The sequence below is a fragment of the Homarus americanus genome, unplaced genomic scaffold (genome assembly GCF_018991925.1).
Source record: "Homarus americanus isolate GMGI-L3 unplaced genomic scaffold, GMGI_Hamer_2.0 scaffold32583, whole genome shotgun sequence".
NCBI lineage: Eukaryota > Metazoa > Arthropoda > Malacostraca > Decapoda > Nephropidae > Homarus > Homarus americanus.
In genome coordinates, this window is record NW_024713129.1 from 35,876,394 (window position 1) to 35,896,712 (window position 20,319).

The window sequence follows — 20,319 nt, forward strand, 5'->3', positions numbered from 1 at the left end:
TTAGCCCAATAGAGCACGCGAACTTCTACATATAATCAACACCTTACCCCGTGGGTTCGAATCCTGGCGGGGTGAGGTGTTCATTACACACAAATATATATATATATATATATATATATATATATATATATATATATATATATATATATATATATATATATATATATATATATATATATATATATATATATATATATATATATATATATATATATATATATATATATATATATATATATATATATATATCCACAATGAAAACGTGGATAAGATAAATCTTGATAAAATCACACGGGATAAGGGAAACAACGGAGCAACTTAGCTTTCGCCTTCAAGACATCTCCAGAGACAACTGAAGATGTCTTGAATATATATATATATATATATATATATATATATATATATATATATATATATATATATATATATATATATATATATATATATATATATATATATATATATATATATATATTTATAGATTATTTGAAAGCCTATTTCTGGACCTTTTAGATTCTCTATATAATATATGTGCAAAATATTACTATAAATTTAGAATAAAGCTAGAAGTTGATAATGAGCGGGACTTAGGTGCAATTATTTCAAAGGATCTCAAAGTCCATGATCAATGTATAGCTCAACATAATAAGCCTATAGAATGTTAGGCATTATCTGAAGAAATGTACACTGCAGGAGTAGGACAGTAGTGACAAAATTGCATAATGCCTTCGTAAGACCCCATTTGGAATATTGTATTCAGTCATGGTCCCCCTACTTTAGAAAAGGTGTGGAATTATTAGAGAAAATTCAGAGGAGAGCTACTAAGCTAATTTCAGGTATCGGTAATTTGTCCAATGAAGAATGATTAAGTATTTGAACTTGCATTCACTAGAAGATAGACGTTTAAAGGGGGACATGAAAGAGGTTTATGAATTCCTAAATGGGATTGACAAACTTATCATTGATAATATGTTTTCTGGATGTACTAATAGCACAAGAGGGCAGAATATGAAACTGAGCTATTCGAGCTCTTGGTTATTACTTAGGCCAACAAGCCATCACTTGCTGATGCACTTTGGACATTAGCACAATGTGTAAGCATGCATACTCAGGAAGAAACCGACATGTGCTATGTACTTCATGGTGGCTCATTACTCCAAAAGTTAGCATGGTTGCGAGTAAATACATTTGGTTCCATTTGCTAACTTTATGTCTCCTATGTACAAAGGAGGTATGCTGATGCCATAGTTGTCTTTGATAGCTATGAAGCTGGTCCCTCTACAAAGGACATGTCTCACCGTCAAAGGTCCCGAGGAGTGGTCGGTGCCAAGGTCAACTTTGTAGAAGGGACGCCGACTAAGACAAAGAAAGAACACTTCTTGGCCAACAGTTCAATCAACCAGAGATTTATCTGAATGCTCAGTCATAAGCTGCAAGAAAATGGCATCAGAGCTGTTCGTGCGGATGGTAATGCAGACTTACTGATTGTCCAGACAGCAGTAGAATGTGCGTCCAGACATCCTATTACCCTTATTGGAGAAGACACAGACCGCTTGGTGCTATTGTGCATGCATGCTGACACAACCTCATTCCCACTTCTGTTCAGATCAGAAGGACATCAGACTTCAAAGAAGATGAGGAGGATTTGGAACATCAATTGGCTGAAGAAACAACTGGGTCCAAAAATATGTTCCTTGCTGCCATTCGTGCATGCCATTACTGGATGTGACACCACTTCACGTCTCTTTGGTGTTGGAAAGGAAGCTGCACTTAAGAAGTTGCGAAGCAATGTCGAGTTAAAGAAGGAAGCAGCAGGCTTCTTGAAACAGTCTTCTAAAGAAGAAGTCACCTGCTTGAATGGTGGTGACTATGGTGAGGGCTTGGCTGTCCTGCGCTACAGAAAGTTCTGCGAGAAGGCTATGAGAGGCTGCTCTTTCGTGCAGGTGCACACCCTCCCTCCAACAACCGCAGCTGCTCAGTCCCACAGTGCGCGTACATACTTCCAATGTTAAGAGTGGCTGGGAAACACTTTGAATCCTGAAAAATGGGGATGAATTTACAATCATGCTTCTTTTGAACCTAAAACAACCGATTTGCCACCCGCTCCAGAGGCACTGCTACAAGTAATACGCTGCAACTGTCAAGTGAATTGTGATACCCGGAGGTGTAACTGCAGGAAGCATGGTCTAGAGTGCTCAGTTGCTTGTGGACATTACAGAGGGGTGAGTTGCACAAATGCCATTCATCTGTGGACACCCTATCCGAAGATGATAATACTGAGTTTAAGTAGATTCCATGTTATAGGTTAATGAATTTCAACTGACTCACATGCTATATGTAACGTCACTATTTGGTGCACTTTGTTTACGTGGTAACGTATATATATATATATATATATATATATATATATATATATATATATATATATATATATATATATATATATATATATATATATATATATATATATATATGGCATTTCGGAAATACGTTTGATAATTCTGGGAAGGTATTCCAGTGACATACATAAGCATAATTGACTCTATGACCTTCGTGTCAATACCCCTTCCCATTAGTTTCGGACTTAGACAAAAAATTGGGTAGGGGAGGACTGCAACTATTCTATGGACATAAACTTTTTTCGAGGACACTTTGCCAGTGATGCTTGAGGATGTTGCCATCAGGATACGTTAACAACTGTGGTACATGCATGATGGTACCACAGCTCATTTTGTTCCTGTAATAGCTGAATTCCTAAATGTTGGATATCCTGGCAGATGAACACCTCGATCACCTGGCCTAAATCTTCTTGACTTCTACTTGTGGGATCACGTTAAAAGCAAGATGTAAGCTACAGAGGTCCTGACTCGGCGAATTATGGCGCCGAGTGCAAGACAGTACCACAAGCATTACAGTAGCAACACCCCGGGAGTCTTTGAAAGTCACTTTTGCGATGGACTGAAGCCTGCATTCTGGAAGAAGGCCGGAACTTTGATCATTTTCTGTAAAATCCATATAGGATTACTTATGACTGTAAATAAAATGTACTAGCAACACTGGATATTTCATTTTTACTCCGTATATTTGATCACAGCCCATCCCTTAATGACACGTGTTTTAACTTCGAAACTATGGGGTATTGACACTATGGTCATGAAGTCATTTATACTTATGTATGTCTCAGGAATACACCCCAGAATTATAAAACGCATTTCCGGAACAGAGAAACACCGAAAAAACATGGAACGCAAATGTAACATTCAGTCATTCTTTTACTGGAAAGTAAATGCTAATTAAGAATTCTCCCAGCAATCCAGGTGGCCGCATTTACAAGGTTCCATGCAAAGAATGTAGTATGTTCGATTTAGGGCAAACGGGCAATGATCTTGTAACTAGACCCACACAGCATACTGTAAATATGGTGTTAGGGCAGGCCAGGAATCCAAAGATTTGTTCATTCATACGAGAGATAATAATCATTGTATTGACTGGGATAATGCCACCTCAATCTCACCTTGTAATTCAATAATCAGTTGGAACTTTATACAACCTAGTATCATTAGACACATTGAATTTGTTAACATGAATTTGAGTAAAGGCGTGTAGAAATTGGAAAATTTTGTTTTTAAGAAGATTTGTAACCAGGTAAAATGGTTGAGTAACTACTTTGTGACCTGAATACGGTGGACATCTGCTGTCCTTAGTTGTCCAGTTAGAATGCAGGAGCCCGTGTGCATTTGTCAAAATCACTCAAAATAAAGTGAATCGCTTTCTTTCTTAATAGTTGTCCGATTGAGCATTTTTTTTTCATATAACATGTAACTTGGCAAAACAAGCGCATCTCTGAAATATTTTGTCGGAAAAATATTCTTGGGTCACTTTTCATTTTGATAGCAATACAAAAGGTTTTTTTTTTTTAAAGTAAACAGGTATCAAGTTTTAGTTGATGTATAAACCTCTTTCAAAATATTATTATAATATTTTTTTAAAGGCCACTTTCTTGTTAAGGGAATTCCTTATGACAGCAGGCCCATCGAAGAATTTCACTGTTGCTTCTCCGGTCGGTTTTTCATTGATTTTTTCGAAGCATTTCAAGAGATCGGACTTCTTACCAGATTGGAAATGACCAGCAACAGTCAATGATAGGGATTCCTTTTGATTTTCATACATGGTAAACTCATCAATATTTGCATCTGGCCGTGACTGCAGAGATAGGAACAACTGAATGACCAAGGCTGCGTTGTGCTTTTGCAACTTTCTTCTTGTTAGGTTTTTTTTTTTGAACGTGTACAGTCAATTGTGGTGGATAGTTTCAGTGATGGCCTTTGAGACATCATTGAAACTTGTTAATATCTATAAACGACTGGCCATAGTAAGTGCAGTTTGTATGGATTTTAATGAAATAACTGCCAAATTAGCCAGAAAAAATGCAAAAAAGATGCATGTAGATATTGTTAGCAATGTAAGTATTAAAACGATAAATAGGGAAATGAAAAAGAGAAAGAGAGAAATGGGAAAATGCAAGAAGTGATTGCCATATGTAGCGAGTGCTTTCAGTATTATTTGTATGCTTTACAAAATACCAATATAACTTACGGATATAATTTACCATCTATTGATACTGTTATGATACAAAGATAAGGAAAGAATTATTACTAGCAGATAAGTGGAGGGGCGGGTCAACCTTGTCAACTGTGTCATCTTAGGGATGCACATACACTACAACATTATGTATTAGGATGTGAAAAATATAATCATACAGGAACAGTGAGATAATGAGATCACTAATTTAAGGAAAAAAGTTTGTTGGATGATTAATAATGGAAAGATTAAAATAATTCTTGCGATGTATGAGATTACATGATCTGTCCTTTTAATGTAGTATTTTCTTTGTATTAAAATATTCTATATTATTACTATAAAGACGATTCTTGCTCTGTACCAATGTTATAACATTTATAACGTTCTGTAAGCACCATAAGGGGATGACAAAGGTGAGGGTGGGAGTAGTATACTACCCTGTCCTTTTGATGTAATAGTTTTATTGTCAATAAAGTATTTCAATTAAATTCATTTCAATTGTATATTTGCTTCACCTTGCACAGGATGTAAGGGGGTGCCCAATAAACTACCCCCCTCGGGGGCAAATCTGAATCTGAATTGTACATTTGCCTCCACATGAACGTACCGCGGCCGAAGTGTGTGTGGAAGAACATTTACAAGACATACCGTAGTCATGGGCGACCATGGATTGCACTGTTTGCCGGTCCCCCGTAGTTCAGTTCCATAGACAGGGGGATTATTCGAAAATTGTGATTTGCTCACAATGTCTTATGAGTGATTTCGAATAATTTGGGCGAGCTGAATTAAAATCTGCCGGATGCCAGCTTGTCACCTTTGGGGAAATTGAGATACTCAAGATGGCGTCCAAGATGGCCACTGCACACATAAAGTGCTTCATATCTCAACTTCTATTAGATATAGAGCCACAACTTTTGGCTGTAGCCCTAGATTTTTGGGGTCAGGGAATTCGTGGAAATAATTTATTTCCACAAATTCAATATTAATTAAATATTTACAACATATGTTTATCAGAACGTTCATATAAACAAATAATAAGTATTGTTCAAAGCAAGGGACATATTTTGAAAATCTTAGACATTCTTGATAAAACGCATTTGCCATGAAGCAGAGAAGACATCATACATGTCAGAACAAATGGCACCATCAAAACACCTAAAGAGTAACGTAAGTAACACTAAAGTCGCCAATACTCCACTTAAGTTGCCAGTCAAAAAAATTTCTAGCACATCGTCCTCAGTGACATTACAAACTCAGCCTTCAGAATCACTATCTTCATCATCATCAGCATCAGCTGAATTTAACTGCCATGTGCATTCATTATGAGAGTCTGCAATACCATGACATCACAAAATATGGAACAAGCAACTTGTGCAGCAGAGCAACTATATCTTGCAGATGCGCAAAGCTGTGACGCAGAACACTCGCATTTGATCAGCTTCAACACTGCATCAGGTGCTAGTGAGGCACCGGCTGGTAGCAACACAGGAAACAGGATGTTTGAGGTTTCATCATGTATCCACCCATGCTTGGTAGGATCCTCTTGTGGCGAGTCTTCAGAGATTGCAGTCATCGAGATCATAGCTTCTGTTGTAGGTGGCAGGCATTTCAACTCCGGGGCTGATGTGATATTTTTGTTTGACATCTTTAAAGTCCATGTTTCTTATCGCACAGAGGATATGTCTATGGTGGACTTGGATCCATAACAATAAGCAACAAAGGACGTAGTTTCAGTAAGGACATCCTTAGCTTGGGATTCTGTATTTCACAGTTTTTTTTAATTTATGACCTGCTTTCATAGTCTTCACAATGGTCAACTTTCCAATTCCCCAAAGGTGTGAAACTGTGTCACTACCTGAGAGATGTGTGCAGTGGCTATAAAATAATTATATATATCCACTGTTGGAAAATTCAGTATTTTTTACATATTTTTTCTGTATTTCCGACCAGGAAAACGTAGTAATTTGAATTACTTTTTTCTTCTGTAAAATATTTCAGACACTCTCTTTCTCGGTTTCAATTTTTTAATTATCAATATAAACTGACATTTTATCATAATACATATATACACTTCATGATGCAAAGAACAATTAAAATTGCATGTTAATGCTGTTATTTCTATATGTAATTACTGAATATGCGGTTGGCGGTTGTTTGTGCTTCACGTTCGTCGTATGTCTGTGTTTGTTTACATTATTTCAAAGAGCGCCACAGCATCACATGGGGGGGCGCTGGTGGAGTGGTACAGCTCTTGCCTCGCAAGCAAGATGTCACAGATTCGATTCCCGGGCCTGTAGAAGTTGCTTGGACACTCTTCCTAGTCCCCTTGGTCCCTGTTCACCTAGCAGCAAAGTAGGTACCTGCTGTAAATCGAAAGTTGCGAATTCGTATTCAGGAACAAGTTGTTGGAGCTTCCAATAACTTCCAACAATCTGTTAATTCAACAGATATTTTATGTAAAAATATATACAGAATCTCTGTAAATTATACAGAAAATGTTTGGCAACAATATAACCAGTGAATTTTCTGTAAATCTTACAAGATTTTTTTAACAGTGTAGGTCATCAACAAGATCTGTGTTTATCAACAGTTGCTCTGATATCGACAGTGGACCTCCTTGAACTTGTTCCCTCCATTGATACTTCACATGACAGAACTTCAGAAAAGTAGCAATGAAGTAACAAAACAAATACGTTAGTGTCATCAGATATAACCTTAATGGTATCAGTTCTTCTAAAGGCCAAGTGAACCACCCTCTGTACAATGATTACATCTGCTTCTTCATGGCTGGTCCCATGGTCCATCGTCTTGTGGAGTCACCTCTGAAAATCTCCAATGGAATTGGATCAGGTCCTGTCAGTAGAAGCTTTGTGCCACTATGTGGCAGCTGACCAACATTAATCGGTAGGTATTTTGGAATCAAACGAATGAGCCTGACTTTGATTTCTGTAACAGATAGAACGACTTTTTGTGGAGGCAGTGGTGTGGTCAGTGTTAGGTGGAGTCCCCTACTTGCATCTCTTCCAGCTTTTGACTGTCGTGTACAACTGTTGATACTTTTTTCATAGTAGAGGTCAAATATAACATTATTTTCACACTTCTGTAAGACATTGTGGACGAAGTTTTCAACAGTTCCATTTGAAGGCCATGGTATCACCCACAACATGGCACAGCCATCTATTGTGATCACATCTGCTGGTGTTACTAAGTGACTAGAAATTTTCACTTGTAATTTCCTCTTCAACATTGACTTTGTATTTGTGATGCGTATATCATCATTATCTTCAAACAATGATAAAGGTACAGGAGATAGTTCATATCTCAAGACTTTGCTCAGGTCAATAACCACGTGCATTCTGCCAGCCAAGGACTCTGGTGTATACCAAACTAGCGTCGACTACTGATTTTTGTTCAACGTTGATTGACTTTCTACAAGCAGAAATAGTAACTACTTTCTTGACAAGTGGGTGGGTAATCGGATTCATCTGGCCAGTTTGTTTCAATGTGTTATACTTTTTTTTTTCCTATGGCAACAGATTGTTCCACATTAACAATTGTAGGAGCACTCTTTCCTGTTGCAATATTGACGATATCACCCTTAGGTAAGTTGCTTGCAATGGGTGAATGTAAGTTTCAATCTCATTTCTCAGCTTTTGTCTGTCTTTTGCATCGGTTGCTATATTAGGCAGTAAGCATTTGTAACGTACTTTAAAAACCCTGCCAACTTTGGTTTCTCAATGGTTTATCTTTAACAACATGTTAATTAATGACACACATTTGCCCTCTTTCTTAAAAAAAATGGGCATATAATTAAGAACCCGAAATTTGCAAAAAAGAAAAGAAAAAAAAGATACATATCTTACAAAGTACTTCAGTATTATTTTGATCCTTATGCCATAAACTGCAAAATAATACTTGCTATACATAATGAAATAATATGAATACATGATTTATAGACAGGGGCGGATTAAGGTCTTGAGGGCCTTGGGCACTTATGATTGGGGGTCCTTGTGGTCCTGTCTGTTAATGCAATCTCATAGTGTTCAAAATAAATAATATGAAATTTCTTTCCTGTTCTCCACCAAAGCGCCACTTTGAGTAGTGTGCCCTCTGGGTGTAGGGAATAAGTGTTCCTAAAGTCGGCAGCAGTTGGGCGAATAACTGCCATCTGATGTCTCGGAGAGTGGAAGCATTGATGTCCTCAATCCCGGTGTAGAGTGAGCACACATACCGCTCCATCTAGTGAAGGACCCAATTAACGTAATGTAACCTAACCTAACCAACGTCATTATAAATATCTAACTAACGCTGTTTAAAACCTAAACTACAACCTGAAAAAATTATAACTAAAGAAATGGATGACACATTATAATAATCATAAAATAAGGCTCCTCACCTATTACTCTTTCAAGCGTGTTAATCTAAGATAATATAGTGAGAAAAAAAATAATCATCCTTCTCTTCTTCCTTTTATGAATTTTCCTGCTTTCTTTAATTACCTCCCTCTCTGATGAGGAACTTGCAACGCATACCACCCTCCCATCCCCACCACAAACGGCCCTCCCCCAAGACGAGCATTCCCCGTCTCCACCCCATGCCACTTACCGTGCAGAAAGGTACCCAGCCAGGCGCAATGGCAAGGTGGTGGAGTCGATGATTACTTTTGTCTGCGACTGTACTTAGGAATATCAGCTACAACAAAAAATATACACTTAAGGAACCGGGTTGGGGATTCCAGACAGTTGTACCAATCATTCCAAAATACTCGTTGTTCTCTTTTTTTACTTCTGGATGGTTTTCTTTTCTGAATTACATGAATCGTAGAAGGGGAGGGTTGGGGGTTCGGGGTGATTATATAGGAATTCCCCCAACTCGATTTTGGGGTGGGGGGTCCATAACCATCTTCAACCCTAGGATCTATGCCGTTGCTAATGGTAATGTTTAGAAGTTGTATCTTTTTGATAATCACCCCATTTTCCACGTAGTTGATTCCGGTTTTAAGCTATCATTTTGACAGTCTGCTAAACACGAAAATTACTAAATCGTTCTGACCTTCCGTCTCGTCTCGCCAGTGGATTCACCACATACCAGATTGAGCAGAAGGTGAAAGTGAGTGTTATTGTGTTTCCAATAATCGACTAATAATTCGACTAAGATCAGAGCTGTTGAGAAATGTGGGATTGTTGAAGGTGCTTTGTTATTTTGCATATTGAATGTTTTAGGTCACTGAAGATTTTCAGTTTGACGGCCCCTTAATGATGTTTCTTAATCCCGTTGGGACATGTGATATGCCTCCTTACTGTCGATACAACCTAGGTGCATCCTCTTGCATTTCATGACATTGAATATTTTCGGCCATTCACACTTATGTATGGAAGCGTATATAGCATCTGACATTAATTACCACACTGCTTGTGGTCATGACGCTAGGACGTTCCTCCGAATTCCTTACTCTCCCAGTTTAATTTTCAGCCTCTCATGAGGTACGCTATATTATAAATATAGCTACCCCGGGCCAGAATCTAATTCCACAAATCTAACACTTACAGCAATTGCGTCAAGCAGGGGCGTGCAGCAAAAAACCATGCTGGCATTCCTTTACAGGGTTGTTTCGTAGTAGATGTCCCATCACATCTTGTATAATGCCCTCTAGTATTTACACACTTTGTTAGTCAACTCAGCTGACTATAATTGCTTGCGTAGAGGTGACCCACATATGATCATTTTCCAGTCGCTATAGGGACCTTTTGCTTATCCATGCATCTGTAGAACATGTCGATTCGAAGGGGCTCTATAAGCTCGTTGAATAATTCCTTTATCAGACCAGATAAAATATATGCATGAGAGGTACAACTATCAATTATTATTGGCATAATATATTTGTACGTGCCTTGGATGTGCAGTACTTGTTTTATTCAAATACTCGTAAAAAAAAGACGAAACCATGTATCCCTGAAGCTGACACGGACGCCAATAGGCGAAAAGTTGTAGTCAGAGGAGGTAGGCTGCCAATGGTTGGTGAGGTATATTACAAAATATTTCATGTGTCCTGTCCGCCCAAGAGAATAATAAAAAAAGACGAACACACATTTTGTGTCATATTCATACTAGAAAAAATAACTTGTCGCAGGAAATTCATTTTATCACAGGCAGCCTGTAACTTATCCCTATAGAACAACAACGGCGACAAGCATTGTTTTATTATGCAGCTACGGAACAATTTATTTATGACTCGCAATGATGAATTAATAAAAAACATGGGCGGCGAGTGTAAGGTTACTACTTTAATCTGGAGGAGTTGTGTGTACGGTGTTGACGTGCTGGCCGAGGCTTTCCTCAAACTCCCTTAAGTAATTTATTAAAATGTGATACTGAATACTTTTAAAATTAAATTTAGCTATTTTACGTGGCTCGATATTTTATTTAATAAAACTATCCTCATTACCGTCTATGAACCTTGATTTGACCATGGAAATTGGCGCAAGCCAATCAGTCGAAAATGATAAAATTATGTCTGAGCGATAAACTCGAGGAACGACGACAATTCGTGGAAAACCGCAGGAAATAGGGGAGTTGACGCAAAAAGTGTTAGTGTGACACCGCCAGAATTTATTTGTTCCTTTTTGCCGCAAGGGTGGCCCGTCGACAACTTCTTCGCCTTCACCACTGTTGTCGCCACAAGACATGCAACTAATGTTGGATTAATGTAATAATCTGATTTCATGTTTAAATCATTAAACATAGAGTAAACAGTTATAAGTTTTAGATACGAGTGGATGAGTGGATAGGATAACAATTAACTTGTGTATATTATTCATTAAAAAAAATGCTGAAGCTACAGCTCCTGTGGGTTATGAACAAGATGACATTAGTAGGCAAATTTGAATAATTATCTGGGGAAAATATTTCATATATGATATTTCGAGATAGTCAGGTGATGTGGCTTCATTACCGATATCATTCAACACCACCTATGAGATTATCATCACTAAAACACTGCCATCACCATCGAGAATACTAACTCACCCGTCCTGACTGTGCTGACGCGTCCTCCGAGACGGTCCAGGGCTTCCAGCAGTACCACGTTCCTCACGGGATTGATTGTATTCAGGAACTTGTTCATGGCCGAGAGTCCAGCAACGCCGCCTCCGACCACCACTACGTCACGCTCCTCGGCATCATTCAACCTGCAATGTCATTGGGCTCTAAGAAGTGTTCAACCGATGTTTTAGATATGAGTTGAAGCTGATGGGAAGTGGAATCGGCCTAAAATATTTTAATGACAAAGACAGATTTCAGACATGTTTGGGAACAGTCCCGCCATCATTAACAATGTACAGCATTATAACTTTACTTTGTTTGTTGTAAGAAATTGTCATGAAGGCTAAACGAAGTGTTACTGTATGCAGACGTTTCTCTCTGTAATGAATCTTACTTCTCTCCCGGGAGTCACGTTCAATTCCCGTTTATGCAGGTTATCATGATAAATAATAATGGCTGCCCCTCGTGTGAGGCGGATAGCTGGCCCGAGGGCCACCTAGGCGTGAATTTGTTTAAGGTGTAGAAGCTGTCGCCAACATAATAAGCACACCCCGAATTAACGAGCTGAGTGACCCAGTGTCAAGGAATAGTCCGAGAAGACTGGACAACTCGCCAACTGCACTGGCTAACCATTACCCCGGAACACGATCCGCAAATCGTTTAATATCCAGGTCCCTAATTACTGCTGGGTAGACAGAGGCAAATGGCGTAAAGAAACTTGCCCATTATTTCACCCTGCCCAGGGATCGAACTGGGTAATTAATTTCGCTCTGTTAATGCAATCTATCATCTTCCCTCTTTTACCTTTTCTTTGTATGTGTGCGACTCTGTAATTCCGAGTATAAATTCTTATATTAAGAATAGCTGCATGCCCTTTAGCCATAGTTTGAGTTTCTGAACACAACCAGTACGATTCTATGGCAACGACTACCCGTACAGTCGTGACGGAGTACACTTGTCTCGTGCGAGGTGGAAGACGTTGTCTGCATCCTTGGAGCATGAAATTGTTACTCCAAAGAGGGGGTTTCGCCAGTAGAGAAAAGTCGGGGTAAGTGGGAGTCAAAAAACAAGCTGGTCCAGGGAAGTAAAATTGGTTACTCAAGACAAGGGGTAAAACAGGACCAGGGAAGGGTAGGTTTAAATGTATACTATACAAACAGTAGGAGCGTTCAAAATAAAATAGACTTGCTGAGAGCGGTTGTATGTACCGAGAAAGTAGACGTCATAGCAATCACCGAAACTTGGATGAATCTGGCGAGCAAATTTTTTTTATCAGAGTACCACAAGGACAGGGAAGGTAGGAAGGGGGGAGGGGTCGCACTCTTCGTCAAGGATACATTAAAATGTTGTATTAATAATTCAATAAAGGGTGAAATAGGAACCGAGTCTGTATGGGTAGAAATCACGGAAGGACGAGAAAAACTAATTATGGGAGTGATTTACAAGCCCCCAAGTCTTGGGAAGGAAGCAGCTCAGCCCATACAGTATGGCAGGAAATGAGTAGGGCAGCAAAATATAACAACATATGCATTATGGGGGATTTCAACTTCAGAAATATTGACTGGGACAGCATTGTAGGTGACTATGAATCTGAAAACTTCCTAGACGCAGTACAGGACAATTTTTTGAAACAACTAATTACAGAACCTACTAGAGGTGACAATATATTAGACCTAGTAATAACAAATAAAGAAAATATTATCAGAGATATCACAGTTGGGGAAGAACTAGGTAACAGTGATCACAGAGAAATCAGGTTCACCCTAAATTGGGAAACGAAAAACAATGACAATATGGTCAGAGTCCCAAACTTTCGGTTGGCGGATTATCAGGGGTTAAGAAGGTACCTAGGTGAGGTCACCTGGGAACAGTCACGTCAGTCCCCAGTAGGAAGGGGTGAGGTCATAGATGACACAATAATTGATCATGACACAACAATTGATCATGACTATAATATATTCACTAGTATACTACATAAAGCACAAGAACAAAATATACCATACAGAAATATTAGGTTAAATAAGAATGAGCCAAGGTGGATGACCAGAAAACTTAAACATGACATAGGAATAAAGAAAGGAATATATAAGAAATTAAAGGGAGGGGAGGAGCAGCTCAGAAATATGTATAATGAACTATCTAGGAATGTTAAGAAAAATGTAAGGAAAGCAAAGAGAGACTATGAAATCAAAATAGCAAGAGAATCCAAGGCGAATCCCAAGGGATTTTTCCAGGTATATAGAACAACGGGCAAGGACAAAGTTGGGCCTTTAAAGTCAGGGAGGGGAGAAGTGATAAATGGCAGTGAGGAAATAAGCAAGGCATTGAACTGCTACTTCTTATCAGTTTTCACAGAAGTAATTCGCGAGGAAATTCCAGAGGTGGAACTGATATTTAAGGGAAAGGAAGAAGAGAAATTAAAGAATATCACTATCAGAAAAGAGGATGTTCTTAAGAAGATAAATAAACTAAAGAACACAAAATCCACAGGGCCGGATGAAATTTTCCCTCGAGTCTTGAATGAGTGTAGGGAGCAGATTAGCCGACCCCTCTTAAACTTATTTACAAAATCATTAGACACCGCAGTTGTGCCAGACTTGTGGAAACAGGCAAACGTAGTACCCATATTCAAAAAGGGAGACAGAGCATCAGCGTCAAATTACCGGCCGATCAGTTTGACGTCAGTAGTGGGGAAATTTCTTGAATCAATTATAACAGATAACATCCGATCGCATTTAGAGAAAAGCAAATTAATCTACGACTCTCAACATCGGTTTACAAAGGGAAAATCTTGTCTAACAAATCTCCTGACATCTTTTAGGAAAGTCTTCGAGGTAGTAGATAATGACGAAAATTACGATGTTATTTACTTAGACTTTAGCAAAGCATTTGACAGAGTACCGCATCAGAGACTTCTAAGAAAAATTAAGGCTCATGGTATCGAGGGGAAAGTTTTAAATTGGATAAAATCATGGCTCACCGATAGAACGCAGAGGGTCAGCATAGATGGTTCTAAATCTGAGTGGGGTCGAGTAACCAGTGGGGTTCCCCAGGGGTCAGTACTAGGCCCACTCTTGTTCATAATCTATATAAACGATCTAGATACTGGAATCAGCAGTGACATAAGCAAGTTTGCGGATGACACCAAAATAGGGCGGCAGATTAATTCAGGGCAGGATGCAAATGCATTACAGGAGGATCTAAATAAACTGCAGGGGTGGTCTGAAAAATGGCAAATGAAATTCAACACCAGCAAGTGCAGCATACTTAATATTGGAAGAACAAATACTGTCGATGTATACAGCCTTAACAACATCAACCTAGAGAAGTCGACTTGTGAAAGAGACCTAGGGGTACTTGTAAGCCCGGACCTACAGCCTAGAAAACAGTGCGTTAATGTTCGAAATAAGGCAAACAGTGTATTGGGTTTTATATCTTGAAGTGTAAGTAATAAGAGTGCAGAGGTCTTATTGCAACTATATCTTGCGCTAGTCAGGCCCCACCTCGATTATGCGGTTCAGTTCTGGTGCCCTTATTATAGAATGGAAATCAATTCACTAGAGTCGGTGCAGCGAAGAATGACGAAAATGATTCCGGGACTTAGAAACCTTCCATATCAGGATAGGTTAAAGAAACTAAACTTGCATTCCCTAGAAAGACGAAGAGTGCGGGGAGATATGATAGAAGTATTCAAGTGGGTGAAAGGAATCAATAAGAGTGATATAGATAAAGTTTCTTATAATATCCGAGCAGGATAAGACTCGGATCAACGGATTCAAGTTGGATAAGTTTAGGTTTAGGAGGGAGATAGGAAGGATCTGGTTTACAAATAGGGTGGTGGACGAGTGGAACAAGCTTAGCAACTTTGTAGTAAGTGCTGGAACGCTGGAAAGTTTCAAAGGGAGGCTGGATAGATTCATGGATGATAGAGAGTGGTAGTAACTCTTGACAGGAGCTGCCAGGCACAGGCCAACCGGCCTATTGCAGACTCCTTATTTTCTTATGTTCTTATGTACTACAGTACACTGTACTCACCAGTCGTTAAAGTTGCCCTCCACAGTGTCGCACGGATGACCAAACACTGTAAGAGTAGATACAGGTGGGTTAGGGAGACACAAACAGAGACCAAGTACATAACTAAAGATAAATAACTGGTGTCATCCGCAAACTTGCTTATGTCACTGCTGATCTCAGTATCTAGATCGTTTATGTAGATTATGAACAAGTGTGGGCCCAGTACTGACCCCTGGGGAACCCCACTTGTTACACGACCCCACTCAGATTTAACACCATCTACGCTGACCCTCTTGAGTTCTATCGGTGAGCCATGATTTTACCCAATTTAAAACTTTCCCATCGATACCATGAGCCTTAACTTTTCTCAGAAGCTTCTGATGCGGTACTCTGTCAAACGCTTTGCTAAAGTCTAATTAATTAACGTCGTAATGTTGAAGCAAGTTTGATTAGAGAACTGAATTCTATAAAACTTAGTGATGGTCTGTACAAAACTGATAATATGTTACACAAATTTATTTGTCTGTGGCCATGGTTAAAAATTCTTTGAAAGCATTCGGAGTAGATGTAGGATACTGTAGCTCAGGGGTTTTCAAACAATGGGTCCCGACCCTTCAGTGGGTCGCGAAATAAATAAATTGGGTCGCTAAATAAAAATGGGTCGCGAAAAAAAATAAGAAAAAAAAAATAAAATGGGTCGCGAAAATAAATAAGAAAATAAAAATAAATGCACCATAATTTAGGCTTGGTTATTGTAATGTACACTCCACAGTCTAGGAAGCGACTGCAAGGAGAGCATTTCCTGATTCTTTCTTTACCTCTCATGTCATCCGTTTTGCTCAGAAAAACTCGTAATCGTAGTTTTTTGCCCCGTAATCTAACCTAAGCTAACCTAACTTAACCTAACAGTGTTTGTCTTTGATTTACTCATTTCATATCATTACACTTAGGTTTAATGGGTCGCAATTCAAATTGTTGTTCTGGCTGTGGGTCGCAGTAAAAAAAGTTTGAAAAACACTGCTGTAGATGATTAGTGGGTCTCATATTTTTTACCTGACTTATTATGACTAGTTACCTACCCCTTTCTTTTAAGCTCATATATTTGCGGTGGTGTTGGTGTGTCGATTAGTGGATGTCAAGTTTTTGAACTGACCTCATGTTTTGTAAGGTCACCCTGTGTACATAAGCCTCTCTCAGTCCGTGTAATTCAGCTCCCTCTGAAGATGTCTTGAATAAAGACGAATGCTAAGGTGCCCCATTGTTTCCTTTTTTCCTGTGTGATTTTATCAGACTCCTCGTAAATTTATTTACAAAATCATTAGACACGGGAGTTGTGCCAGACTTGTGGAAACAGGCAAATGTAGTACCCATATTCAAAAAAGGAGAAAGAAATTCAGTGTCAAATTACCGGCCGATCAGTTTGACGTCAGTAGTGGGGAAATTTCTTGAATCAATTATAGCAGATAGCATATGATCGCATCTAGAGAAAAGCAAATTAATCTACGACTCTCAACATGGGTTTACAAAGGGAAAATCTTGTCTAACAAATCTGCTGACGTTTTTTAGGAAAGTCTTCGAGGTAGTAGATAATGACGAAAATTACGATGTTATTTACTTAGAGTTTAGCAAAGCATTTGACAGAGTACCGCATCAGAGGCTTCTGAGAAAAATTAAGGCTCATGGTATCGAGGGGAAGTTTTAAATTGGATAAAATCATGGATCACCGATAGAACGCAGAGGATCAGAATAGATCCTTGACCACCGAAGGGTCAAGACGTACCTGGCGCTCCTCTCGGAGCAGCCAGGTCAACTGTTAAGTTGGCCCATACCATCCCCCTCCCCTGAACCCTCCTCCCCACCGGAATATCAACAAGTTCTCGCCAGAAGTTACAATTTCATTTAGGAAAGGAATGGAACCAGTGTTAAACAGAGGTGAACAGTGGTGAACAGTGCTTAAGTCAGTGAGAACAACTCAACAGTAACAGTCGTACCCAAGTTAACCTTCACACAGTGAGGTCCCAGGTACCCAGTGATAACGGCCCGCGAGACCCAACAACAACCAGCGATGTGTTAATCCGTCTACGATAGGAAGGCCGAAGACCAAACCTCACTCGTATAACACCATCTGTGAGGGAATTACTACACCACATGTCCCTCAGAACACCATATGTGAGGGAATTACTACACCACGTCAAGTCCCTTATCACACCATCTGTGAGGGAATTACTACACCACGTGAGATCCCTCATAACACCATCTGTGAAGGAATTACTACACCACGTGAGATCCCCCATAACACCATCTGTGAGGGAGTTACTACACCACGTGAGGTCCCTCATAACACCATCTGTGAGGCAATTACTACACCACGTGAGGTCCGTCATAACACCATCTGTGAGGGAATTACTACACCACGTGAGGTCCCTCATAACACCATCTGTGAGGTAATTACTACACCACGTGAGACCCCTCATAACACCATCTGTGAGGTAATTACTACACCACGTGAGACCCCTCATAACACCATCTGCGAGGGAATTACTACACCACGCCAGGTCCCTCATAACACCATCTGAGGGAACTACTACCCGATGTGAGTTCCTCCTAACACCATCTGGGAGGGAGTTACTACACTACGAGTTTGCTGTTCAACACCTACATTAATGTGTATGTTCACTGTATGTTCCTTTACCTTTTTCTAATGAAGGCTTTTGTTAAACCACCAATGTATGTAATAAGTCATTTATGTCCAATGTATATTTTCAGCCTTCGGGCTGCAGAATTTTTTCAATAAACCGTTAATTATTATTATTATTATTATTGTTATTAAATCTGAGTGGGGCCGTGTAACCAGTGGGGTTCCCCAGGGGTCAGTACTAGGCCCACTCTTGTTCACAATCTACGTAAACGATCTAGATACTGAGATCAGCAGTGACATAAGCAAGTTTGCGGATGACACCAAAATAGGGCGGCAGATTAATTCAGGGCAGGATGCAAATGCATTACAGGAGGATCTAAATAAACTGCAGGGGTGGTCTGAAAAATGGCAAGTGCAGCGTACTTAATATTGGAAGAACAAACACTGATAATGTATACAGCCTTAACAACATCAACCTAGAGAAGTCGACTTGTGAAAGAGACATAGGCGTACTTGTAAGCCCGGACCTACGGCCTAGAAAACAGTGCGTTAATGTTCGAAATAAAGCAAACAGGGTATTGGGTTTTATATCTAGAAGTGTAAGTAACAAGAGTGCAGAGGTCTTATTGCAACTCTATCTTGCGCTAGTCAGGCCGCACCTCGATAATGCGGTTCAGTTCTGGTGCCCTTATTATAGAATGGATATCAATTCACTAGAGTCGGTGCAGCGAAGAATGACAAAAATGATTCCGGGAATTAGAAACCTTCCATATCAGGATAGGTTAATTAAACTTAACTTGCATTCCCTAGAAAGACGAAGAGTGCGAGGAGATATGATAGAAGTATTTAAGTGGGTGAAAGGAATCAATAAAGGGGATATAGATAAAGTTCTTATAATATCCGAGCAGGATAGGACTCGGAGCAACGGATTTAAGTTGGATAAGTTTAGGTTTAGGAGGGAGATAGGAAGAAACTGGTTCACAAATAGGGTGGTGGACGAGTGGAACAAGCTTAGCAACTTTGTAGTAAGTGCTGGAACTCTGGAAAGTTTCAAAAGGAGGCTAGATAGATTCATGGATGATACGAGAGTGGTAGTAACTCTCGACGGAGCTGCCATGCACAGGCCAACCGGCCTATTGCAGACTCCTTATTTTCTATATATATATATATATATATATATATATATATATATATATATATATATATATATATATATATATATATGTGTGTGTGTGTATGTGTGTGTGTGTGTGTGTGTGTGTGTGTGTGTGTGTGTGCGGGGGAAGCTTTTGTTCTACGCGGCCCTCTGCTTTACTATTGGTTTTACATTCTACGCATCAAGCACGATCCCGTCAAATATAGCAGGATATAACGTGGCGGAATTCGACATAAATCTCGCTTCTTACCTGCATGCAGTAACAGTAACATCAAAAAAACCATCATTGCAGGGTCGGCAGCAAGTCGTAGCCCAGGCACAGCAGTGCTGAGTATCTTCACGCCACAAGTGCTGCGGGCTTACTGATTCACAGTCTCCACCCACACCGTTATATACTGTTAGCGGAACCTTCCCCGGCGTTCCCTAAAATTACTTGACGAAATTATGTGATCAGTAATAGTTTTAAGCAGGCATTAGGTTGGTTAGAACTAAATGAAATTCATGAATTTGTTTATTCTAACACTATTTAGCGTTTCAATCTTTCAAGTGGTGAGCGCGCAAGGGATTTGACATATTTGTGACCCACTAAAATAAGTATCCATAAAAAAATAGCGCAGCTATTTAGGGCATGGAGAACTTGCCATTCCTTAATGTCAATTTTAACTTCAGGTAATATTTCCAGAAATGTCATTCTATTTTAGGGGTCCACCACGAGGGTATTATGGCATTTTTTCTGAGATAAAGATGCAATAAATACACTACCAATAAAATAGCAAAATGAGGGGCAAAAACAACGCCTCTGTTTGAACGCGTATCAGAGCAGCAGTTCTACTTGACTTTGGGGTTGACAATATATTTTAAGTATTTCCGGCATTGCTAGAGATAATAT

General features: G+C 39.3%; 1 protein-coding gene across 1 annotated transcript in view; it reads right to left on the reverse strand.

Annotated features, from left to right (window-relative positions):
- Window positions 1–19,780, reverse strand: part of LOC121870796 — a 95,440-nt gene extending 75,660 nt beyond the window's left edge. The window contains exons 1-3 of the mRNA XM_042372751.1: window positions 19,681–19,780; window positions 15,658–15,703; window positions 11,608–11,768 (exon numbers count right to left, since the gene is read on the reverse strand). Of these exons, the coding sequence (XP_042228685.1) occupies window positions 11,608–11,768; window positions 15,658–15,703; window positions 19,681–19,717 (244 nt within the window). The 5' untranslated portion in view covers window positions 19,718–19,780. The remainder of the gene's footprint in view (window positions 1–11,607; window positions 11,769–15,657; window positions 15,704–19,680) is intronic.
- Between the last annotated feature and the right edge of the window lie 539 nt (window positions 19,781–20,319).